General features: G+C 45.9%; 1 protein-coding gene across 4 annotated transcripts in view; it reads right to left on the reverse strand.

Annotated features, from left to right (window-relative positions):
* The window catches only part of FAM222B (family with sequence similarity 222 member B), a 97,522-nt gene that overhangs the window by 9,642 nt on the left and 64,200 nt on the right, over positions 1 to 23,680 (reverse strand). For all 4 annotated transcript variants that reach the window (XM_050763199.1, XM_050763200.1, XM_050763201.1 and 1 more), the window contains one exon: positions 4,717 to 4,838. In XM_050763199.1, coding sequence (XP_050619156.1) covers positions 4,717 to 4,798 — 82 coding nt within the window. In that variant the 5' untranslated portion in view covers positions 4,799 to 4,838. The remainder of the gene's footprint in view (positions 1 to 4,716; positions 4,839 to 23,680) is intronic.

The following is a 23,680-nucleotide window of genomic DNA, read 5'->3' on the forward strand; positions in this document are numbered from 1 at the left end:
GGCCTCCCAAAGTGCTGGGATTACAGGCTTGAGCACTGCGCCCGGCCAATCCCAACACTTTGGGAGGCCGAGGTGGGCAGATCACGAGGTCAGGAGATCGAGGCCATCCTGGCTAACATGGTGAAACCCTGTCTCTACTAAAATCACAAAAACAAAATTAGCCGGGCGTGGTGGTGGGTGCCTGTAGTCTCACCTACTCGGGAGGCCGAGGCAGGAGAATGGAGTGAACCCAGGAGAAGCAGCTTGCAATGAGCCAAGATCGTGCCACTGCACTCTAGCCTGGGCGAAAGAGCGAGACTCCATCTCAAAAAAAAAAGGGAAAAAATAAAAAATTTCAAAATCACTCATTTTCTGAGGCACTGGGGGAAGATGGATCAGAGAAAAACAGGCCGGGCGCGGTGGCTCAAGCCTGTAATCCCAGCACTTTGGGAGGCCGAGACGGGTGGATCACGAGGTCAGGAGATCGAGACCATCCTGGCTAACCCGGTGAAACCCCGTCTCTACTAAAAAATACAAAAATCTAGCCGGGCGAGGTGGCGGGCGCCTGTAGTCCCAGCTACTCGGGAGGCTGAGGCAGGAGAATGGCGTGAACCTGGGAGGCGGAGCTTGCAGTGAGCTGAGATCTGGCCACTGCACTCCAGCCTGGGCGACAGAGCGAGACTCCGTCTCAAAAAAAAAAAAAAAAAAAAAAGAAAAACAAAACTTCCGAGTACAAAGTTTCAAAATGGTTAAGGACTCTCCAAGGAAGTGACATCATGGAATATATGATCTAGAAAAGCTGTAGGAGGCCATCCTTCTGACACCAACTAACCTAACCCCAAGCCAAGATATTCTTTAATTCATCCAGCCAGCCCTCTGGCAAATCACAAATCTGGGTTAGGAAGAACATTACTGTCTCCTACACACATAGAAAAGGAAGAGGAGAACAGAAAAAGCTATAAGGGATCAACCCTGTGATTCTGAACGTATGGCAGCTGAAGCCTGGGTAAAAGCCATTTAGCCAGATGACTTACAGTGCTGGGGCAAGAAGCCACATTTCTCTTCTCCTGACCCCGGACCACCAATCCTGCCTCATGCTGACTGTATTTATGTTATAAAGCACATTAAACTATAAACACCTGTACCCATCCCACTCCACCAGACATCACACTTTGTGTTCCTAGCAACTTATAAGACCATCCTGAGGATGGACAGGAGAGAAAGGCTGAGAGCAGAATCATAAAACATTTTTTGTTTGTTTGTTTTTTGAGATGGGAATCTCTCTCTGTTGCCCAGGCTGGAGTGCAGTAGCACGATCTTGGCTCACTGCAACCTCTGCCTCCCGGTTCAGGCAATTCTCCTGCCTCAGCCTCCTGAATAGTTAGCACTACAGGCTCCCGCCGCCATGCCTGGCTAATTTTTTGTTTTTGTTTTTGTTTTTTTTTGAGACCAAGTCTCGCTGTGTCACCCAGGCTGGAGTGCAGTGGCGTGATCTCGGCTTACTGCAAGCTCCGCCTCCCGGGTTCACGCCATTCTCCTGCCTCAGCCTCCCGAGTAGCTGGGACTACAGATGCCCGCCACCACGCCCAGCTAATTTTTTGTATTTTTAGTAGAGACAGGGTTTCACCGTGTTAGCCAGGATGGTCTCGATCTCCTGACCTTGTGATCCGCCTGCCTCGGCCTCCCAAAGTGCTGGGATTACAGGCATAAGCCACCACTTCCAGCCTTTTTTTAGTTTTTTTTGAAATGGAGTCTCGCTGTGTCGCCTAGGCTGGAGTGCAATGGCAAGATCTCAGCTCACTACAACCTCTGCCTCCTGGGTTCTAGAGATTCTCCTGCCTCTGCCTCCTGAGTTCTAGCGATTCTCCCACCTCAGCCTCCCAAGTAGCTGGGATTACTGGCGCCTACCACCACGCCTGGCTAATTTTTGTATTTTTAGTACAGACGAGGTTTCACCATGTTGGCCAGGCTGCTCTCAAAGTCCCGACCTCAGGGTATCTGCCCACCTTGGCCTCCCAAAGTGCCAGGGTTACAGCCATGAGTCACCGAGGTGCAGTAATGCCTGTAACACAGGATGGGAGTTCAAGACCAGCCTGGCCAGCATGGTGAAACCCCATCTCTACCAAAAATACAAAAATTAGCCAGGCATGGTAACACATGCCTATAATCCCAGCTACTACTTAGGAAGCTGAGGCAGGAGAATCACTTGAACTCGGGAAGCGGAGGTTGCAGTAAGCCAAGATGGCACCACTGCACTCCAGCCTGGGCGACAAGAGCAAAACTCCACCACAAGTAAATAAAAAAAATAAAATAAAGTGGGCTGGGTGTGGTGACTCATGCCTGTAATCCCAGCACTTTTGGAGGCCAAGGCAGGTGGATCACCTAAAGTCGCGAGTTCGAGACCAGCCTGATCAACATGAAGAAACCCTGTGTCTACTAAAAATACAAAATTAGCTGGGCATGGTAGTGCATGCCTGTAATCCCAGCTACTCAGGAGGCTGAGGCAGAGAATCGCTTGAACCCAGTAGGTGGAGGTTGCGTTGAGCTGAGATCATGCCATTGCACTCCAGCCTAGGCAACAAAGCAAAACTCTATCTCAAAAAAAACACAAAAGAATAAGTAATAAAATAAAGTGAACACCAAGATAAAGCTGCCAATTTGCCTGTCCTCCAAATGGCTTTTCCCTTGATATCGTAGTTTTGGGTAAAGCTGTCAGAGTGCGTTAAGGAATCTAGAGAAAAGCAAGCTTCTCTTTGTCACCTTATTGCATGTCTCTAAGTACGTTCCCTCTCCAGTTATGTCCCCAGAAGCCCAGAAACAGGCACAATGCAGTTAGGATGCTGACTTGGATGGCTAGGGAGTATAACATAACACCTTTATCACCCAATCATCACTTATTAAGATAAAGGGGGCCAGGCGCGGTGGCTCACACCTGTAATCACAGCACTTTGGGAGGCCGAGGCGGGCAGATCACGAGGTCAGGAGATCGAGACCATCCTGGCTAACACGGTGAAACCCCGTCTCTACTAAAAATACAAAAAAAATTAGCTGGGCGTGGTGGCAGGCACCTGTAGTCCCAGCTATTCGGGAGGCTGAGGCAGGAGAATGGCATGAACCCGCGAGGTGGAGCTTGCAGTGAGCCCAGATTGCGCTACTGCACTCCAGAATGGGTGACAGAGTGAGACTCCGTCTCAAAAAAAAAAAAAAAAAAAAAAAAAAAAAAAAAGATAAAGGCTGGGTTGAGAAAGCTATAGCAGAGCTTGCTTTACTGTGTCAGGCAACTGTAGAAGGAAGACTACCACCTTCAGCTATTACATAGAGCTGGATTCACTGGCCAAATTTCAGAACTAGCCAGGCTCTGAGTCTTATGCTCCCTCAAAGAAATGAAGTCCAAAGGCTGGACCATTTTTAACTTCTGATGATGATTTCACAGGGCAGGGGCTGGCAAACGACAGCCTGTGTGCCTGCTCCATTTGCTGTTTTTTTTGTAAAAAGTTTCATTGGAACACAGACACCCTCATTTGTTTATTGTCTGTGGCTGCCTTTGCCCTACAACGCCAGAGTTGAGTAGATGCAACAGACCACATGGCCCACAAAGCTAAAATTATTGGCTATCTAGGCTTTACAGAGAAAGTTTGTTAGCCCCTGTCATAAGGGATTCAGTTAAGGTGCTGAGCCACCTTTTCTATCAAAGGGAAGCCTAGCTGCCTCACTGATTTCTCCTTTGTGCTCTAAATGGAAGGTCTACTCCAAATTTAGGGCTGTTTTTACACCTGAAGATACTATACATGGTAATGTGCCAAGAATAGAATCTTTTCCTTGCAGATCATGTATTACAGGGAGAGAAGGTAGGAAGGAGTCTGGGAAAATATGAAGTATAAAACCCCAATTCCAGAAAGTTAAGACAAGAATCATAACAGATTTTAAAGGCTCAATCTTCTGGAAAGTGTATTATCAGGAAAATGCCCAGAGAGACTGAGAAAGCTAGCTCTCCATCTCTTCTGAGGGCAAAAGCTCCTTTACTTCCTGTGAACTAAAGTCATACTGGCTCAGAAGGCAGGCAGCAAAGCCAAAGGGAACTGTCTGTCTCCATGGTAGACTGTACTCAGAGAGTTTGAAACAAGAGAATAGCATAAACAGTTTATTTCAGAGATATAGTAAGTAATCTGGACTGTGAGTTTTCATGAAATTCTCCATGAAGGTTCAAACTGAAACACCTTTTTTAAGGGTGATATATATATATATATTTCCTCTGAAGCTCTTTATGGTTTTGTTGTTCAACAGAAAGCTGATATATATCGGGGAATTACAGAATTTAGAGCAGACCCTACTGGCTGGACACAGTGGCTCAGCACTTTGGGAGGCCAAGTTAGGGGGATCACCTGAGATCTGGAGTTTGAGACCAGCCTGGCCAATATGGTGAAACCCTGTCTCTACTAAAAATACAAAAATTAGCCAGGCATGGTGGTGGGCACCTGTAATCCCAGCTACTCGGGAGGCTGAGGCAGGAGAATTGCTTGAACCTGGGAGGGAGAGGTGGCAGAGAGCCGATCAAGATCGCGTCATTGCACTCCAGCCTGGGTGACAAGAGCAAGACATAGTCTTTAAAAAAAAAAGAAAGAAAGAAAAATGTCAAAATTCAAGGTCAATGTACTCCAGATGTGCTTCAGGGACAGCCCAAACATAGAGACAAAAACAAAGAATCACACATGCTTCCCTAGGATCCAGATTACTTACATTTCTGAAGTCCAGTGTTCATCTGCGTGTGAGAAAGAAGCTGAAAGGACAGGTCACCTGGCCCTGGTAGACAGGCTAGCATGGCAGACCGGCATCAACACAACATGGGGCAGTGGCTCACACTGTAATGAACAAAAACAAGGTCATGAAACACAAGGCAACTCATTTGAAGAAGACACTAGGAACACTGGATATGAGTAGCAAGAGGCCCAAGTTTAGACAGATAAAGCAATTTAATTAGCAGTGTGTTGGTTGAAAATATACTTACATCTTTATCTGTGACAACTTGCTGTCAAATAGCAGTATGGTTAAAATGATTTTTCAGCTACCACAGATGTATGGGTGGGAGAAATAAAACTGGAAAGTACCTGTTCATACAACTGGAAAGTACAGGTGCATTTGTAATGTCTCAGTATTCCTGAAGAGAGTGGGCCCTCATAGGGCCTGGCTCAGCCAGCCCATTTATAGCCCTGGTTGGAGACCAGCCAGACATTTTCAGAAACAGCACAGTATATGATTGCAAAGGTACCCAATGTCTGACTTGTGAGCCAGTAATATGAACCCACTTTTATTTTATTTAATTTTTTGAGATGGAGTTTTACTCTTGTTGCCCAGGCTGGAGTGCAATGGCACGATCTTGGCTCACTGCAACCTCTGCCTCCCGGGTTCAAGCAATTCTCCTGCCTCAGCCTCCCGAGTAGCTGGGATTAAAAGCGCCCGCCACCACACCCAGATAATTTCTTTGTATTTGTAGTAGAGATGGGGTTTCACCATGTTGGCCAGGCTGGTCTTGAACTCCTGACTTCAGTTGATCCACCCACCTCGGCCTCCCAAAGTGCTGGGATTACAGGCGTGAGCCACCGCACCCGGCCGTGAACTTACTTTTATTTATTTATTTATTTATTTATTTATTTATTTTTTGAGACAGAGTCTTGCTGTCCCCTAGGCTGGAGTGCAGTGGCGCAATTTCAGCTCACTGCAATCCTTGACTCCTGGGTTCAAGCGATTCTCGTCCCTCAGCCTCTCCAGTAGCTGGGATTACAGGCACATGCCACCATGCCCAGCCACTTTTTGTATTTTTAGTAGAGATGGGGTTTCACCATGTTGGTGAGGCTGGTCTCAAACTCCTGACCTCAGGTGGTCCGCCCACCTCAGCCTCCCAAAGTGCTGTGATTACAGTCATGAGCCACCGCGCCCGGCCAAACTCACTTTTAAATGGAAGGAGGAGGAAAGCATCCTAGGAGGCACAATTAACCACTGTTAAAACAAATTCTGTTTGCAAATTTCTGGAGATTCACCCTTCCTATTTGTCTGTCACGCAGTTAGACCTCCTGAACTAGCCCCCCACCCATCAAAAGAAATGCATTGCTCCCAGACTAAAGCAAGGAGATGACAGGCTGCCAGCAGCTCTCTTTGTGCAGGCGATCCTGACACGTCAAGACGGCATAAGTTTCATTAGTGATGTTTGCCAACCAAGACATACACAGCCCAAGCAAGCAGACACTGATGGGGCCTTCTGCAGCGAAAGAAGCCCTGTCAACAATGCAAGCTCCTTATGTAACAGAAATACGATTTTCCTAAATAAGTACATGAACTTCTTTTCCCATATTTCAGAAATCAAGGTGGCAAATTATGGCTTTAGATCCCAGCAAAAAAGGAGTGGGGGAAAAGCTCAAAAGTTAAAAAAAGATGACAGAAACCTCTTTATTTTCTTTAGAGGGCTCTCTCAGGTATATTAAACTACCTTGTCATGATGAGTATCAGAGGGCTCCAACTTCCAAGACCAGGTAGCTGAAAAGATACTTTATAAAAGAGGCTGCTCAAATTGTGTCTAAGATAGCAACTGCAGAAAGAACGGAAGACTGAATGCCTTAATGAGAACAGAGCTGTCCAAGAGTTCTGGCACAGCTTCAGTCTTTTTAAGGTCTCTGGTGAGTGGGAAACGGAATGTACACAGTGAGCCAACTTCAGTGCAAGAAAAAAAAAGTCTTGGCCAGGCACGGTGGCTCACACCTATAATCCCAGCACTTTGGGAGGCCAAAGTGGACAGATTACCTGAGGTCAGGAGTTTGAGACCAGCCTGGCCAACGTGGTGAAACCCTGTCTCTACTAAAAATACAAAATTAGCTGGGTGTGGTGGTGCATGCCTGTAATCCCAGCTACTCAGGAGGCTGAGGCAGGAGAACTGCTTGAACACGGAAGGCAGAGGTTGCAGTGAGCAGAGGCTGCGCCACTATACTCCAGCCCAGGACACAAGAGTGAAACTCTGTCTCAAAAAAAAAAAAAAAAAAAAAAAAAAAAAAAAAAAAAAGACTTCTGTGGGGATCAAGGGACTGAAGTACTGCTCACAATCCCTTCCCTTGTGGATGCTGATCTTTACATAATAACTTCTCCCTTAAGGTCCTAATACAGCTGAAGGCAAACTACAAGGAAAGGAAGGGATTTAACAAGTACTGGGAGCTAAAACTGTGAAATGGGCTGTATGAGGGCCTTTGGTGATGTTTTCTTAATTGAGTCTCCCAAGCCTTCTTGGAAATAGGTAACAAACTTCACCCGTCATCTCATCATCTCTAGCTGGGATTACTATCAGCCTTCTAAATGGTCAGTTCCACGGAGCTTACCCTTTATCACCCAATCTATTCTCTATTCAGCAACGTTAATTCTTTTTTCTTTTTTTTTTTTTTTTTTTTGAGATGGAGTCTCGCTCTGTTGCCAGCCTGGAGTGCAATGGCGCAATCTCAGCTCACTGCAACCTCCGCCTCCCGGGTTCAAGCCATTCTCCTGCCTCAGCCTCCTGAGTAGCTGGGACCACAAGCGTGTGCCACCACGCCCGGCTAATTTTTGTATTTTTAGTACAGACGGGGTTTCACCCTGTTGGCCAGGATGGTTGACCTCGTGATCCACTTGCCTCGGCCTCCAAAAATGCTGGGATTACAGACGTGAGCCACCGCGCCTGGTCAATTCTTTTAACTGGAAGTCAGAGCAGCTCAAATATCTCTGACTTTCCATCTCAGAATAAAATACAAAATGCTAACATGGACCCCAAGGCCCTCCATGATCTATTACTACTGGTTCTCTGACGTCACCTTCTGACCTACCCTGCCCTCTCTTGCTGACTTACTTCCAGCCACCATGGTCTCCCTGCAGCTCCTTCAACGAGCCAAACACACTACCTTCAGGACTTTGTCCTTACCATTCCCTCTGCCTGGAATGTTCTTGACCCAGATGTCTACTTGTCTTTTTAGCTCCCTCACTTCATTCAGGTTTCTGCTTGAATGTCACTTCCTAAGGGGAGGGCTTCTTTGACCTCCATGTCTAAAGCAGTATCCTTATTTCCCTCATTTTTTTCTTTTAAAATCTATCCTGAGACCCTGAACTCAACAATTCCTCCCACACAATTAACCCCAGGCACGTGGTCCTTCCTGTTGCTAACTCCTCTATTTCCCTCAGTTTTTACCACCGTCATTACCACCTGTTTTACGACCATCTCTCTCCACCCTACCAGGATATAAACTCTGTAAGAACAGACCCTTGGTTCATTTTGTTCATTATTATATCTAGAAAAGCAGCAACTACTAACACTTACTAGGCTCTCCATAAATAACTGTTGACCATATAAAAGGCAGATTGTTAGTAATTTTCTGAAGTTGTCATTTAATCTATATATGTCATTAATCTATTAATGATGGCAGAGCCCAGGACTGAAACCCAGATTTGACTTTTCCCAAAGCCTGTGCTCACTCTTCAACTCCAGGCTCTATCAGTTTCCTTTTTTTTCAGACAGCCTATCACCCAGGCTGGAGTGCAGTGGTGCCATCTTGGCTCACTGCAACTTCCACCTCCCATGTTCGAGCAATTCTCCTGCCTCAGCCTCCCAAGTAGCAGGGATTACAGGTATGCACCACCATGTACAGCTAATTTTTTTTTTTTTTTGACACAGAGTCTTGCTCTCTCGCCCAGGCTGGAGTACAGTGATGCGATCTGGCTCACTGCAAGCTCCGCCTCCCGGGTTCACGCCATTCTCCTGCCTCAGCCTCCCAAGTAGCTCAGACTACAGGTGCGTGCCACCATGCCCGGCTAATTTTTTGTATTTTTAGTAGAGATGGGTTTCACCATGTTAGCCAGGATGGTCTCAATCTTGTGACCTCGCGATCCGCCCGCCTCGGCCTCCCAAAGTGCTGGGATAACAGGCGCAAGCCACCAAGCCCGGCCCTAACTTTTGTATTTTTAATAGAGACGGGATTTCACCATGTTGGCCAGGCTGGTCTTGAACTCCTGGCCTCAAGTGATCCGCCCACCTCGGCCTCCCAAAGTGCTGGGATTACAGGCGTGAGCCAAAGTGCCAGGCCATATCAGTTTCCATTTTGAATAGTACATTCAGTAGGTTCTAAGGTTCACAACGTCTATGATTAAGAGGCAATTTGGGCTGGGTGCGGTGGCTCAAGCCTGTAATCCCAGCACTTTGGGAGGCCGAGACGGGCGGATCACGAGGTCAGGAGATCGAGACCATCCTGGCTAACACGGTGAAACCCCGTCTCTACTAAAAAATACAAAAAACTGGCCGGGCGCGGTGGCTCAAGCCTGTAATCCCAGCACTTTGGGAGGCCGAGACGGGCGGATCACGAGGTCAGGAGATCGAGACCATCCTGGCTAACACAATGAAACCCCGTCTCCACTAAAAATACAAAAAAATTAGCCAGGTGTGGTGGCGGCGCCTGTAGTCCCAGCTACTCGGGAGGCTGAGGCAGGAGAATGGCGGGAACCCGGGAGGCGGAGCTTGCAGTGAGCCAAGATCGCGCCACTGCACTCCAGCCTGGGCGACAGAGCGAGACTCCGCCTCAAAAAAAAAAAAAAATACAAAAAACTAGCCGGGCGAGGTGGCGGGCGCCTGTAGTCCCAGCTACTCGGGAGGCTGAGGCAGGAGAATGGCGTAAACCCGGAAGGCGGAGCTTGCAGTGAGCTGAGATCCGACCACTGCACTCCAGCCTGGGCGACAGAGCGAGACTCTGTCTCAAAAAAAAAAAAAGAGGCAATTTGATTGAGAGAGATATATATATATATTTGTTTGTTTGTTTGTTTGTTTTAAAGGAGAGGGTGCAATCATGCTCCCTAGCTAGTAAAAGTCCCACCTTGGCCTTCTAAGAGACAGATAGGTAAATGAAAAGACCACTAAATCCATGGTCAGACAGCATATAGAAGGCTTTATAAAATAACAGGAAAACTCAGAACACTAAATAAGGCGGTGCTTTCTTAGACTCTGCAGTTGGCCCCAATCATACACTGCAGTCTCTGGAATATTACCTTTTATGATTTTGGAAGCTGATACACACCTACAGGAATAACTGAGGAAGGTAGAGTATCATTAGTCTTATTTTCACCTTTATGTGTATATCAATGTTAAGTGAACAAGAGCAAGAGGAAAACCATATATTTAGTATTTTACAACATATATAAAATAACAACACTGGCCGGGCATGGTGGCACAAGCCTGTAATCCCAGCACTTTGGGAGGCCAAGGCAGGCAGATAACAAGGTCAGGAGTTCGAGACCAGCCTGGCCAACATAGTGAAACCCCGTCTCTACTGAAAATACAAAAAATTAGCTGGGCATGGTAGTGGGCACCTGTAATCCTAGCTACTCAGGAGGCTGAGGCAGGAGAATCGCTTGAACCTGGGAGGCGCAGTTTGCACTGAGCTGAGATTGTGCCACTGTACTCCAGCCGGGGAAACAGTGCGAGACTATGTCTAAAAAAGAAAAAAGGCCAGGCGCAGTGGCTCAAGTCTGTAATCCCAGCACTTCGGGAGGCCCAGACGGGCGGATCACGAGGTCAGGAGATCGAGACCATCCTGGCTAACATGGTGAAACCCTGTCTCTACTAAAAAATACAAGAATAACTAGCTGGGCGAGGTGGCGGGCGCCTGTAGTCCCAGCTACTCCGGAGGCCGAGGCAGGAGAATGGCATAAACCCGAGGGGCGGAGCTTGCAGTGAGCTGAGATCCGGCCACTGCACTCCAGCTTCGGCGACAGAGCCAGACTATGTCTCAAAAAAGAAAAAGAAAAAGAAAAAAAACCTCCCCTCCTCACCAGCTTTAAAAAAGGACTGGAAAGAAATACTCTAAAACATAAAAAACATGAACAGCCACTACTATCTGGGGCAATTTTTTGTCTTTATACTTTGGTATGTATATTATTTCTATAAATAATTTTAAAATAAAGGGAAAAAAATCACTGATAAACCAAAAACCTCAACCTTAAGAAACATTCACATCTGCATAGCTGATATTCTGATGATGGGGATACAAAAACACATTCACTCAGTGGTCTTGCAGATAGCATTTTTTTTCCTGTATTTTTTGGAAATAACCAATCTTTGTCTTTTTTTCTCCTCCTTCAGGGAACTTTATGAATCCAGAAGAAGCCAGTGTTTGAATGATTACTTCAATCTCATATATCTATTAAATCCTGATACCTGCAACCAAAAGGTGAGTAGGGGATGTGGATCCTAAGAGGTGACCTGTAACATATTGCCCCTCAAACCACACCTTTGGATTTCAATAGAAAGAAGAGAGAGAATTAAACCAACTAGGGCCATGTGCAGTGGCTCACGTCTGTAATCCCAGCACTATGGAGGCCGAGATGGGCAGATCACAAGGTCAGGAGTTCGAGACCAGCCTGGCCAATATGACGAAACCCCGTCTCTACTAAAAATATAAAAATTAGCTGGGCGTGGCGGTGGGTGCCTATAGTCCCAGCTACTCGGGAGGCTGAGGCAGGAGAATCGCTTGAACTGGGGAGGCGGAGGCTGCAGTGAGCTGAGATCACACCATTGCACTCCAGCCTGGGTGACAGAGCGAGACTCTGTCTCAAAACAAAAGAAAAAACAGCTAAACTATGGCAAAGAGGCATTAATGAATTTACTGATAGCAAACAAAGAAGTAAAGATAAGAGGTGAATTCAGTAAAGACTCCAGAAAGTCAACTTTTAGTTTGGGCAGGAGGGAGTGAACCAGTAAGAAACAGAGCTTGGAGTCCTCCGTGGTTACAGTCCCAAGAAGAAACTTCCAGCACGTCTAGAATACTCTAGAGCTCTCACTGGCATCAAACCAACTGCTAAGATTACAGCCCATAATTTGTGACCCTTGCTTTAAGAATTCTGGGATGCACGGCAGGTACGGTGGCTCATGCCCAGCACTTCGGCAGGCCCAGCACTTTGGGAGGCCAAGGCGGGTGGATTACCTGAGGTCAGGAGTTCAGGACCAGTCTGGCCAACATGGTGAAACCCTGTCTCTACTAAAAAAATACAAAAAATTAGCTGGGCATGGTGGTGGGTGCCTGTAATCCCAGCTACTTGACAGGCTGAGACAGGAGAATTGCTTGAACCTGGGAGGTGGAGGTTGCCATGAGCTTATATTCACACCATTGCACTCCAGCCTGGGCAATAAGAGCAAAACTCGGTCTCAAAAAAAAAAAAAAAAAAAAAAAAAAAAATTCTGGGATCCGGCCACAGTGGCTCATGCCTGTAATCCAAGTACTTTGGGAGGCCAAGGTGGCAGGATCACATTACGTCAGAAGTTTGAGACCAGCCTGGCCAACATGGCGCAACCCTGTCTCTACCAAAAATACAAAATTAGCCACGCATGGTGGCATGTGCCTGTAATCCCAGCTACTCGAGAGACTGAGGCAGGAGAATCACCTGAGCACAGAAGGCAGAGGTTGCAGTGAGCCGAGATCACGCCACTCCACTTGGCTAATTTTTGTACTTTTAGTAGAGATGGGGTTTTGCCATGTTGACCAGGCTGGTTGCGAATTCCTGAAGCTGAGGTTTTCTTACTGGCACAAACCTACCCTGAAGGCAGAGGTGGTTCTTTTTCAGATGCCACCCAGGAAAGCAGAGAGTGTGACATCAGAACTCTAATAAAACCTCTAGTAGCTTCTGGTGGGGGGCAGGGAGCAAAAATTAGCCTGGGTGACAGAGTGAGCCTCCGTCTCAAAAAAAAAAAAAAAAAAGAATTCATTTGTCATCCTGTCCAGAAGACTTCCTCCAGTACTAAGAAAGTCCACAAGCCCCTTGACCAGTTCACTGATGTCAAGAATCAGATCCTGAGAGGGTAGAAAAGGTACAGAATGAGCTCAGACTGTGGCAAGGTCATGAGGGTTGTGATGAAACAGGAATGAAACAACCTATCCCCACAACATATTCTAGAAAGCAGAGATGTCAGAATAAAGGAATCCTCCAGAGGCCTGGCAGCTGAGTGAAGGCCTTTTATTTAAAATCTTCAAACTACCCATACCTTTTGATTACCATCTGGCTTTTTCTATTTTTCTTTTCTTTTTTAATTTTTTCCTGGACAGAATTGATTGGTGTCTGACTTTTTCTTAAATGCAAATTCCGATATAATTTTACAGCTGGTATTTCCAGAATTAGATCCAGAAATCAACACTAGCACTACTCTCTGAAAGTGTTTCAGAATTCAACTCTTAACTGCTGAAGAGAATCAAGTAGTAACCTGGAGCAGGCCAAATGAGCTACAGACGTTACAGAGAACGATCGATCACTTTGGCAGAGCCTCTCTGTGAGCTCTCAGCTAGTTTTCCTAACACCAGCTGGTATGCTACGTTGGCTACCCAAGGCAGGGGGACTACAGTATCACAGTGAGCACAGAACTAAGCTTTTCCAACTCTCCTGGGGCACCTGCACAAGTGCTAGCATTTCCCAGACTACCTCTAATTAAAGAACAAACCTTTTTCCCTACTGGGAAAATTCAAAAGTGCTTTCATCTCTGCTCCCTGCCCCCCACCAGAAGCTACTGGAGGTTTTATTAGAGTTCTGATGTCACACTCTGCTTTCCTGGGTGGCATCTGAAAAAGGACCACTTCTGCCTTCAGGGTAGGTTTGTGCCAGTAAGAAAACCTCAGCTTCAGGAATTCGCGACCAGCCTGGTCGACACGGCAAAATCCCGTCTCTACTAAAAATACAAAAATTAGTCGGGTATGGTGGCGTACATCTGTAATCCTAGCTACTCAGGAGGCTGAGGCAGGAGAATTGCTTGAACCTGGGAGGTGGAGGTTCTAGTGAGCTGAGATGGCACCACTGAACTCCAGCCAGGCCACAAGGCGAGACTCCATCTCAAAATAAATAAAACAAACAAACAAACAAAAAACCTCAGCCATATTTTTTTTTTTCTTTTTTGGGACGGAGTCTTGTTCTGTTGCCCCAGCTGGAGCACAGTGGCACAATCGCAGCTCACTGCAGCCTCCGCCTCCTGGGTTCAAGCAATTCTCCTGCCTCAGCCTCCTGAGTAGCTAGGATTACAGATGTGCGCCACCACGCCCGACTAATTTTTGTATTTTTAGTAGAGCCAGGGTTTCACCATGTTGGCCAGGCTGGTCTCCAACTCCCGACCTCAAGTGATCCACCCGCCTTGGCCTCCCAAAGTGCTGGGATTATAGGCGTGAGCCACACCGCCCAGCTTCATGTTTTCTGATGGGAAAAGGAGGAGGAGAAGATAAAGTACTGGCAAAGTCATTTTTTCCTTGGGGGATGAAGGATAAAGTGATTTCTAGAAAGTTCACTTCCCAGCATAGCCTCACCACCCACAATCTAGTGTCTTTCAGTACTTCATTAGTTCTCTTCTGCTTTCCTTTTCACTGCCTTCAAAAAAAACAAAAACAAAAACAAATAAACAAAAAACAACTGCTCCCCTAGCCCCTAAAAACCCAGGGTAGCCACCCACCTTCTGATTCATGCTGTGGCTCAAAAATGAAGTTTACACACTTGAATTAAAAAGTAAAATTGGAGGTCGTGCGTGGTGGCTCACGCCTGGAATCCCAGCACTTCAGGAGGCCGAGGCAGATGGATCACTTGAGGTCAGGAGTTTGTGACCAGCCTGGCCAACATGGTGAAGCCCTGGCTCTACTAAAAATACAAAAATTAGCCGGGCGTGGTGGCTTGTGACTATAGTCCCAGCTTCTTAGGAGGCTGAGGCAGGAGAATCACTTGAACCCAGGAGGTGGAGGTTGCCGTGAGCCAAGATGGAGCCACTACACTCCAGCCTGGGTGACAGAGCGAGACTCCATCTCCAAAAAAACCAAAAAAACAAATGAACAAAACAAAAAGCCAGGCATGATGGTGCACACCTGTAATCCCAGCTACTTGGGAGGTTTAGGCACAAGAATTGCTTGAACCCATGAGGCAGAGGTTGCAGTAAGCTGAGACCATGCCACTGCACTCCAGCCTGGGCAACAAAGCAAGACTTTGTCTCAAAAACAAACAAACAAACAAAAAAAAGGCCAGGCACAGTGGCTTACACCTGTAATCCCAGCACTTTGGGAGGCCGAGGCAGGCGGATCACGAGGTCAGGAGATTGAGACCATCCTGGCTAACATGGTGAAACCCCATCTCTACTAAAAATGCAAAGACAAAAATTAGCTGGGCGTTGTGGCAGGCGCCTATAGTCCCAGCTACTCAGGAGGCTGAGGCGGGAGAATGGTGTGAACCTCGGAAGCAGAGCTTGCAGTGAGCTAAGATCACGCCACTGCACTCCAGCCTGCGTAACAGAGCAAGACTTCATCTCGAAAAAACAAAAAAAAGAAAAAAGTCATTGCCAATATCTGATTCTTCTCATCCATGAGCCAAAGCCTTACCTAAAAAGACTACTCCTTTTTGTTTTTTTGACACAGGGTCTCACTCTGTCACTCAGGCTGGAGTGCAGTGGCACAAACACAGTTCACTGTAGCCTCAACCTCCCGGGCTCAAGCAATCCTCCTGCTTCAGCCTCCTGTGTAGCTGGGACCAGGGGTGTGCCAACACCTTGTTAATTTTTTTTTTTTTTTTTTTTGAGATGGAGTCTCACTCTGTCGCCCAGGCTGGAGTGCAGTGGCACCATCTCAGCTCACTGCAAGCTCCATTCCCGGGTTCACACCATTCTCCCGCCTCAGCCTCCTGAGAAGCTGGGACTACAGGCGCCTGCCACCACGCCCGGCTAATTTTTTTGCATGTTTTAGTAGAGACGGGGTTTCACCATGTTAGTCAGGATGGTCTCGATCTCCTGACCTCGTGATCCACCCGCCTCGGCCTCCCAAAGTGCTGGGATTACAGGCATGAGCCACCACGCCCGGCCCACCTTGTTAATTTTTAAAAAATTTTTGTAGAGATGGGGTCTCACTTTGTTGCCCAGGCTGCTGTTGAACTCCTGCTGAAGCAATTTTCCAGCCTCAAGTGGCCTCCCAAAGTGCTGAGATTACAGGTATGAGCCACCGTGCCAGCCAAAAGACTCTTTTTGATAATCAAGGGGAAAGTTTTATCCTATACTGCTCCCTATTCCATTACTCCTGGGTTCCAAGAAATGTAGTTTAAACCTAAGGGAGACACCAAAATGCTGCTCTGGGAAAAATAAGTGGCACCAAAGACCTCAAAAATTACAAGTTTATCAAATCAGACTGCAAAATCAGTCATTTTTATGGTCTGTTACAACGAAACAATCCATTCAACAGGTAATTTTGTTAGCCCAAATAACTAAGAATCCCCCAACTAGTACATTTCGCTATCTGCCTAACCTGAATAATGTTTAGCCATTGCTCAAAGGCCTTTTTCTTCTCTATTGTTAACTCAATAGGGGACGGTAAAGTCACTTGCAATTGTGACCCCACAACTCTAGGCTAGAGGAAAGAGCAAGGAAGAGAGATGGCTATTTACTCTAGGACTTACTCTGTTGAAAATCTAGAAATGTATCTGCTACAAACCATCTTCATGCTGCTGAACACATGTGGCTCAAGGCATTTGGAAACCTACTTCTAAACACACCCTTAGGACCTGTCACAACAGGTCCTCTTCCTATCCTGTTTCCTGTCCACACCCTAATTCCCCCAAAGATACTATCTATACCACTGCTCTCTTTGGCAAGGACACTCTTTCCAGGATCTACTTATTATTACTTAACTCATCTCTGATCCAGAGTTTTCTCTTGAATTCAGGTACCAGGGAAGTATTCTCCCTGGATATTCTAACTTTTCAATTTGAGTGTGACCTTCCTAAGACCATAGCCTGTCTCCTAATCATCCTTCCATGTTACAGAGTCAGGAGCAAGATTATTCATACAATAAATGTTTAATAACTTTTACTGGCTCACATTCCTGAAGGATAGCACATACTTTAATTTCAGGCTCCGGAAATTTGTGGTACATGCATAATACAAGTGTTAACAACTGTGTGTATATGTGTGTGTGTATAGGTAACGTTACTAGGGGAGTGAGAGGAAAGAGGAGATAAAAATGCCTGGTGCTTTTTTTTTCTGTTGTTAATCTCCCACACCCACTTTTTTTTTTTTTTTTTTTTTTAGTTTTTTTGAGACAGGGTCTCACTTAGGTGGCCCAGGCTGGAGTGTGGTGGCGCAATCTTGGCTCACTGTAGCTCTGACTTCCTGGGTTCAGGTGACCTTCCGACTTCAGCCTCCCGAGTAGCTGGGAATGCAGGCATGAGCTACCATGCCTGGCTAATTTTTTGTATTTTTAGTAGTAACAGGGTTTCATCATGTTGCCCAGGCTGGACTTTTTTTTTTTTTTTTTTTTTTGAGACGGAGTCTCGCTCTGTCGCCCAGGCTGGAGTGCAGTGGCCAGATCTCAGCTCACTGCAAGCTCTGCCTCCTGGGTTTACGCCATTCTCCTGCCTCAGCCTCCCGAGTAGCTGGGACTACAGGCGCCCGCCACGTCGCCCGGCTAGTTTTTCGTATTTTTTAGTAGAGACGGGGTTTCACCGGGTTAGCCAGGATGGTCTCAATCTCCTGACCTTGTGATCCACCCGTCTCGGCCTCCCAAAGTGCTGGGATTACAGGCTTTAGAAACTGCACCTGGCCTGGACTTTTTTTTTTTTTTTTTTTTTTTTTTAAGCCTGGGCATTACTTCTGCACCGTATTGAAAAGTATTATTTGGCCTCTGTGTTTTTGTTAAAAATTTTAAGTTCTGGGATACATGTGCAGAATGCGCAGGTTTGTTACATAGGTATACATGTGCCATGGTGGTTTGCTGCATCTATCAACCTGTCATCTAGGTTTTAAGCCCCAAATGTATTAGGTATTTGTCCGAATGCTCTCCCTTGCCTTACCCCTTACCCCCAACAGGGCCCCGGTATAGATGTTCCCCTATGTCCATGTGTTCTCATTGTTCAATTCCCACTTAGGAGTGAGAACATGTGGTGTTTGGTTTTCTGTTCCTGTGTTAGTTTGCTGAGAATGATGGTTTCCAGCTTCGTTCATGTCCCTGCAAAGGACATGAATTCATTCCTTTTTATGGCTGCAGGCTTCTGTGTTTTAATGTTTTAATTCCTATCAAGTAAAAATGAGTGTTCCCCCAACCCCCGCTTTTTTTTTTTTTTTTTTTTTTTAAGACACGGCCTCCTTCTGTCACCCAAACTGGAATATGGTGGTATGATCTTGGTTCACTGCAACCTCCACCTCCTGGGCTCAGGCAATCCTTGCACCTCAGCCTCCTGAGTAGCTGGGACTACAGGCGCATGCCATCATGCCTAGCTAATTTTTTGTATTTTTTTTTTTCGGTAGAAGTGGGGTTTTGCCATGTTGCCCAGCCTGATCTTAAACACCAAACTCAAGTGACCCACCTGCCTCAGCCTCCCAAAGTACTGTGAACCACCTCACCAAGCTGATTTTTCATTACGTTATGTAATAGACTTGAGGTTTCAAAGCTCTATCGGGACTGGATCACTGTAACTTGAGCTCAACTACCTTAGAAAGGTAGAGTGACCACTGCATTAGTCACATTCATAATTGTAAGCAGAGTTGTCAGACTGAGTAGAATTTTGCTCATAAGTACCTGGGTCTATGCTCAGCAAGGCAATGAAAACATCAAGAGACCAGAATAATTCTGCTAAACACTTAAGGTAAAACCAGTACCAATCCTTCTCAAACTCTTCCCAAAAATCAGAGAGGATGAAATACTTCCAGATACATTTCCAAATTGATTTTATGATGTCAGCATTACCCTGATACCAAAGCGAGACAAGGACACTACAAGAAAATTACAGGTCAATATCCCTGAAAATCCTCAACAAAATACTAAGAAACCAAATTCAACAGCCCATTAAAAGGATCATTCACCATGATCAAGTGAGATTTATCCCAGGACTACAAGGGTGGTTCAACATACACAAATCTGTAAATGTGATAAACCACACAAGCAGAGTGAAGGACAAAAACCATATGATCATCGCAATAGATGCAAAAAGCATCTGACAAAATTCAACATATTTTCTTTTTTTTTTTCTTTGAGATGGAGTCTCGCTCTGTCGCCCAGGCTGGAGTCCAGCGGCCGGATCTCAGCTCACTGCAAGCTCCGCCTCCCGGGTTCATGCCATTCTCCTGCCTCAGCCTCCCGAGTAGTTGGGACTACAGGCGCCCGCCACCGCGCCCGGCTAGTTTTTTGTATTTTTTAGTAGAGACGGGGTTTCACCGTGTTAGCCAGGATGGTCTCAATCTCCTGACCTCGTGATCCGCCCGTCTCGGCCTCCCAAAGTGCTGGGATTATAGGCTTGAGCCACCGCGCCCGGCCAACATACTTTCATGAGAAAAACTCAACAAATTAGGTATAAAAGGAATGTACCTCAATACATAAAGGCCATATACAACAAGTCTTCAGTTAACATCATACTCAATGGTGGACAGTTGAATGCTTTTCCTCTAAGATCAGGAAAAAGACAAGGACCACTCTAGCCACTTTTTTTTTTTTTTTTTTTTTGAGACGGAGTCTGGCTCTGTCGTCCGGGCTGGAGTGCAGTGGCCGGATCTCAGATCACTGCAAGCTCCGCCTCCCGGATTTACGCCATTCTCCTGCCTCAGCCTCCCGAGTAGGTGGGACTACAGGCGCCCGCCACCTCGACCGGCTAGTTTTTTGTATTTTTTAGTAGAGACGGGGTTTCACCGTGTTAGCCAGGATGGTCTCGATCTCCTGACCTCGTGATCCGCCCGTCTCGGCCTCCCAAAGTGCTGGGATTACAGGCTTGAGCCACCGGCCACTTTTTTTTAAAGTCTCGCTCTGTCGCCCAGGCTGGAGTGCAGTGATGCAGTCTCGGCTCACTGCAACCTTCTGCCTCCCGGGGTTCAAGCGATTCTCCTTCGTCAGCCTCCTGAGTAGCTGGGACTACAGGTGCACACCACCATGCCCAGGTAATTTTTGTATTTTTAGTAGAGACAGGGTTTCACCATGCTGGCCAGGAAGGTCTCCATCTCCTGACCTCATGATCTACCCGCCTCGGCCCACTCAAGCCACTTTTATTCAACATAGTACTATAAGTCCCAGAAAGAGCAATTAGGCAAGAAAAATAAATAAAAAGACATCCAAATCAGAAAGGAAGTAAAATTTTATCTGTCTGCAGATGACATGATCTTACATACAGAAAACCCTAAAGACTCCAAAAAACTATTAGAACTAATGAACAAATTCAGTTAAGTAGTAGCATAGGAAATCAATGTATAAAAATCAGCAGTGTTTCTTTTTTTTTTTTTTTTTGAGACGGAGTCTCGCTCTGTCGCCCAGGCTGGAGTGCAGTGGCGCGATCTCGGCTCACTGCAAGCTCCGCCTCCCGGGTTCACGCCATTCTCCTGCCTCAGCCTCCCGAGTAGCTGGGACTACAGGCGCCCACAACCGCGTCCGGCTAATTTTTTGTATTTTTAGTAGAGACGGGGTTTCACCGTGGTCTCGATCTCCTGACCTTGTGATCCGCCCGCCTCGGCCTCCCAAAGTGCTGGGATTACAGGCGTGAGCCACCGCGCCCGGCCTAAAAATCAGCAGTGTTTCTATATACTAAGAACAAACTATCCAAAAAAGAAATAAAGAAAACAGGCTGGGCGCGGTGGCTCACGCCTGTAATCCCAGCACTTTGGGAAGCCGAGGTGGGCAGATCACGAGGTCAGGAGATCGTGACCATCCTGCCTAACACAGTGAAACCCCGTCTCTGCTAAAAATACAGAAAATTAGCTGGGCGTGGTGGCGGGCACCTGTAGTCTCATCTACTCAGGAGGCTGAGACAGGAGAATGGCGTGAACCCGGGAGGCAGAGCTTGCAGTGAGCCGAGATCGCGCCACTGCACTCCAGCCTGGGCGATGAGCAAGACTCCATCTCAAAAAAAAAAAATAAATAAATAAATAAAACAATCTCATTTACAATAGCTACCAAAAAAAAAAAAAAAGGCTTGGGAATAAATTTATTTAAAGAGGTGAAAGACTCATACACTAATAAGTATAAAATATTGAAGAGGATGGGTGCGGTGGCTCATGACAGTAATCCTAGCACTTTGGGAGACTGATGTGGGCGGATCACCTGAGGTCAGTAGTTCGAGACCAGCGTGGCTAACATAGAGAAACCCCATCTTTACTAAAAATACACAAATTAGGTGGTCATGGTGGCACGTGCCTGTAATACCAACTACTCAGGAGGCTGCGGCAGGAGAATCGCTTGAACATGGGAGGTGGAGGTTGCAGTGAGCCGAGATCGCACCATTGGACTCCAACCTGGATGACGAGTGAAATTCCGTCTCAAAAAAACCCACAGAAACAAAAACAGAGTTAGGAGACAATCTACAGAGAGAGAGAAAATATCTGCAAACCATATATCCAATAAGGGGTTAATATCCAAAATACATAAAGAACTCAAATGACTCAACAGCAACAAAACAACCCAATTAAGAAATGGGAATAGGCTGGGCGCGGTGGCTCAAGCCTGTAATCCCAGCACTTTGGGAGGCCGAGACGGGTGGATCACAAGGTTAGGAGATCGAGACCATCCTGGCGAACACGGTGAAACCCCGTCTCTACTAAAAAGTACAAAAAAACTAGCTGGGCGAGGTGGCGGGCGCCTGTAGTCCCAGCTACTCGGGAGGCTGAGGCAGGAGAATGGCGTAAACCTGGGAGGCGGAGCTTGCAGTGAGCTGAGATCCGGCCACTGCACTCCAGCCTGGGCGACAGAGCGAGACTCCGTCTCCAAAAAAAAAAAAAAAAAAGAAATGGGAGAATGGGAGTAGAACTCAAAAGACACTGCTCCAAAGACATATAAATGGCCAATAGGTACATGAAAAAATGCTCAACACTGGTAACTGTCAGAGAAATGCAAGTTAAAACCACAATGAAATTAGCTGGGCATGGTGGCTCATACCTGTAGTCCCAGCTACTTGGGCAACTGAGGTGGGAGCATCACCTGAGTCCAGGAAGTTGACGCTGCAGTGAGCCATGATCGTGCCACTGTACTCCAGCCTGAGTGATGGGAGTGAGACCTTGTCTCAAAAAACAAAAAACCAAAAACAAACAAAAATACCCCATATCAACTCACACCTGTCAGAATGGCTATTAAAAAGATATATTTAAAAAACTGTTGGAGAGGATGTGGAAAAAAGGAACCTTTGTACACTGTTGGTGAGAATGTAAATTAGCACAGCTATTAGGGAAAACAGTATGGAGGTTTCTCACAAAACTGGAAACAGAACTACCATATGATCCAGCAATCCCACTACTGGGCATATATACAAGGAAATGAAATCAGCATGTTGAAAAGATACCTGCACTCCCACGTTCACTGCAGCATTATTCACAACAGCCAAGATATGGAATCAACCTAAGTGTCTATCAATGGATGAACAGATGAAAGAAAATGTATATAAACACAATGAAAGACTATTCAGCCTTAGAAAGAAATCCTGCCATTTTAAGTAACATGAATGAACATGGAGGACATTATGTTAAGTGAAATAAGTCTGACACAGAAAGACAAATACTGCATAATTTCACTAATATGTGGAATCTAAAAAAGTCAAACTCAGAATCAGAGAGATAATGGACCGGAGAGGGGTGACCAGGAAGGAGGAAACAAAATTTTTGCTAAGCAAGAGAAACAAGTTCAAGAGATCTATTGTACAACATGGTGACTATAGTTAATAACAATGTTTTGTATACAGGCATGCCCCATTTCAGTCAACACTAGACTGCACATACAATGGCGGTCCCATAAGATCAAAGTATCGAGGGGCCAGGCATGCTGGCTCACACTTGTAATTCCAGTACTTGGGAGCCTGAGATGGGAGGAGCACTTGAGACCAGCAATTTGAGACCAGCCGGGACAACACAGAGACCGCATCTCTACAAAAAATAAAAAATTAGCTGGGTGTGTTGGCACATGCCTGTGATCCCAGCTGCCTGGGAGGCTAAGGCAGGAGGATCACTTAGGCTCAGAAGCTTGAGGTTGCAGTGAGTTATGAATGCACCACTGCACTCCAGTCTGGGTAACAGAGGGAGACCCTGTCTCAAAAAAATAAATAAAATCTTAATTTAGGGAAATAATCAAAGATGTGAAAAAAGATTTACAGGAAATTCTCTTCACTGCAGTGCTGTTCATAATGATTTAAAAACTGGAAATAATCTAAATGGATTATGGCTGCAGTGGGAAGATCACTTGAGCCCAGGAGTTTGGGTCCACCCTGTGCAACTAACAAAACCCTGTCTCTTTAAATCTAATCTAAATAATTCCAAAAGCAGGAAAATGGTTACATAAATTATGAGGTATTCATCTAATAACATTAGCATTCATCTAATAATATGTTAATATTGTTAAAGAATATCTAAACAAAAAATGCTTATAATATAAATGCTGGGTATTAAGTATATATAATATGTAAATATGGTATAACAAGAATTTCTTAAAATTATATGCACACTTTTGTGAAGTCACTTGTATTTGATCATCAAATGCATTACAGCATTTTGTGGGGATAAATTCTCATTCTTGCTGGGCACACTGACATATACCTGTAATCCCAGCTACTTGGGAAGCTGCAGTGGGAAGATCACTTGAGCCCAGGAGTTTGTGTCTACCCTGTGCAACTAACAAAACCCTGTCACTTAAAAAACAAACTCATTCCTAGACTGTCTAGTTTAGGATAACATACAAATTAGCTCTTCCTAATTTGGATT

This window comes from Macaca thibetana, chromosome 16, assembly GCF_024542745.1.
Source record: "Macaca thibetana thibetana isolate TM-01 chromosome 16, ASM2454274v1, whole genome shotgun sequence".
NCBI lineage: Eukaryota > Metazoa > Chordata > Mammalia > Primates > Cercopithecidae > Macaca > Macaca thibetana.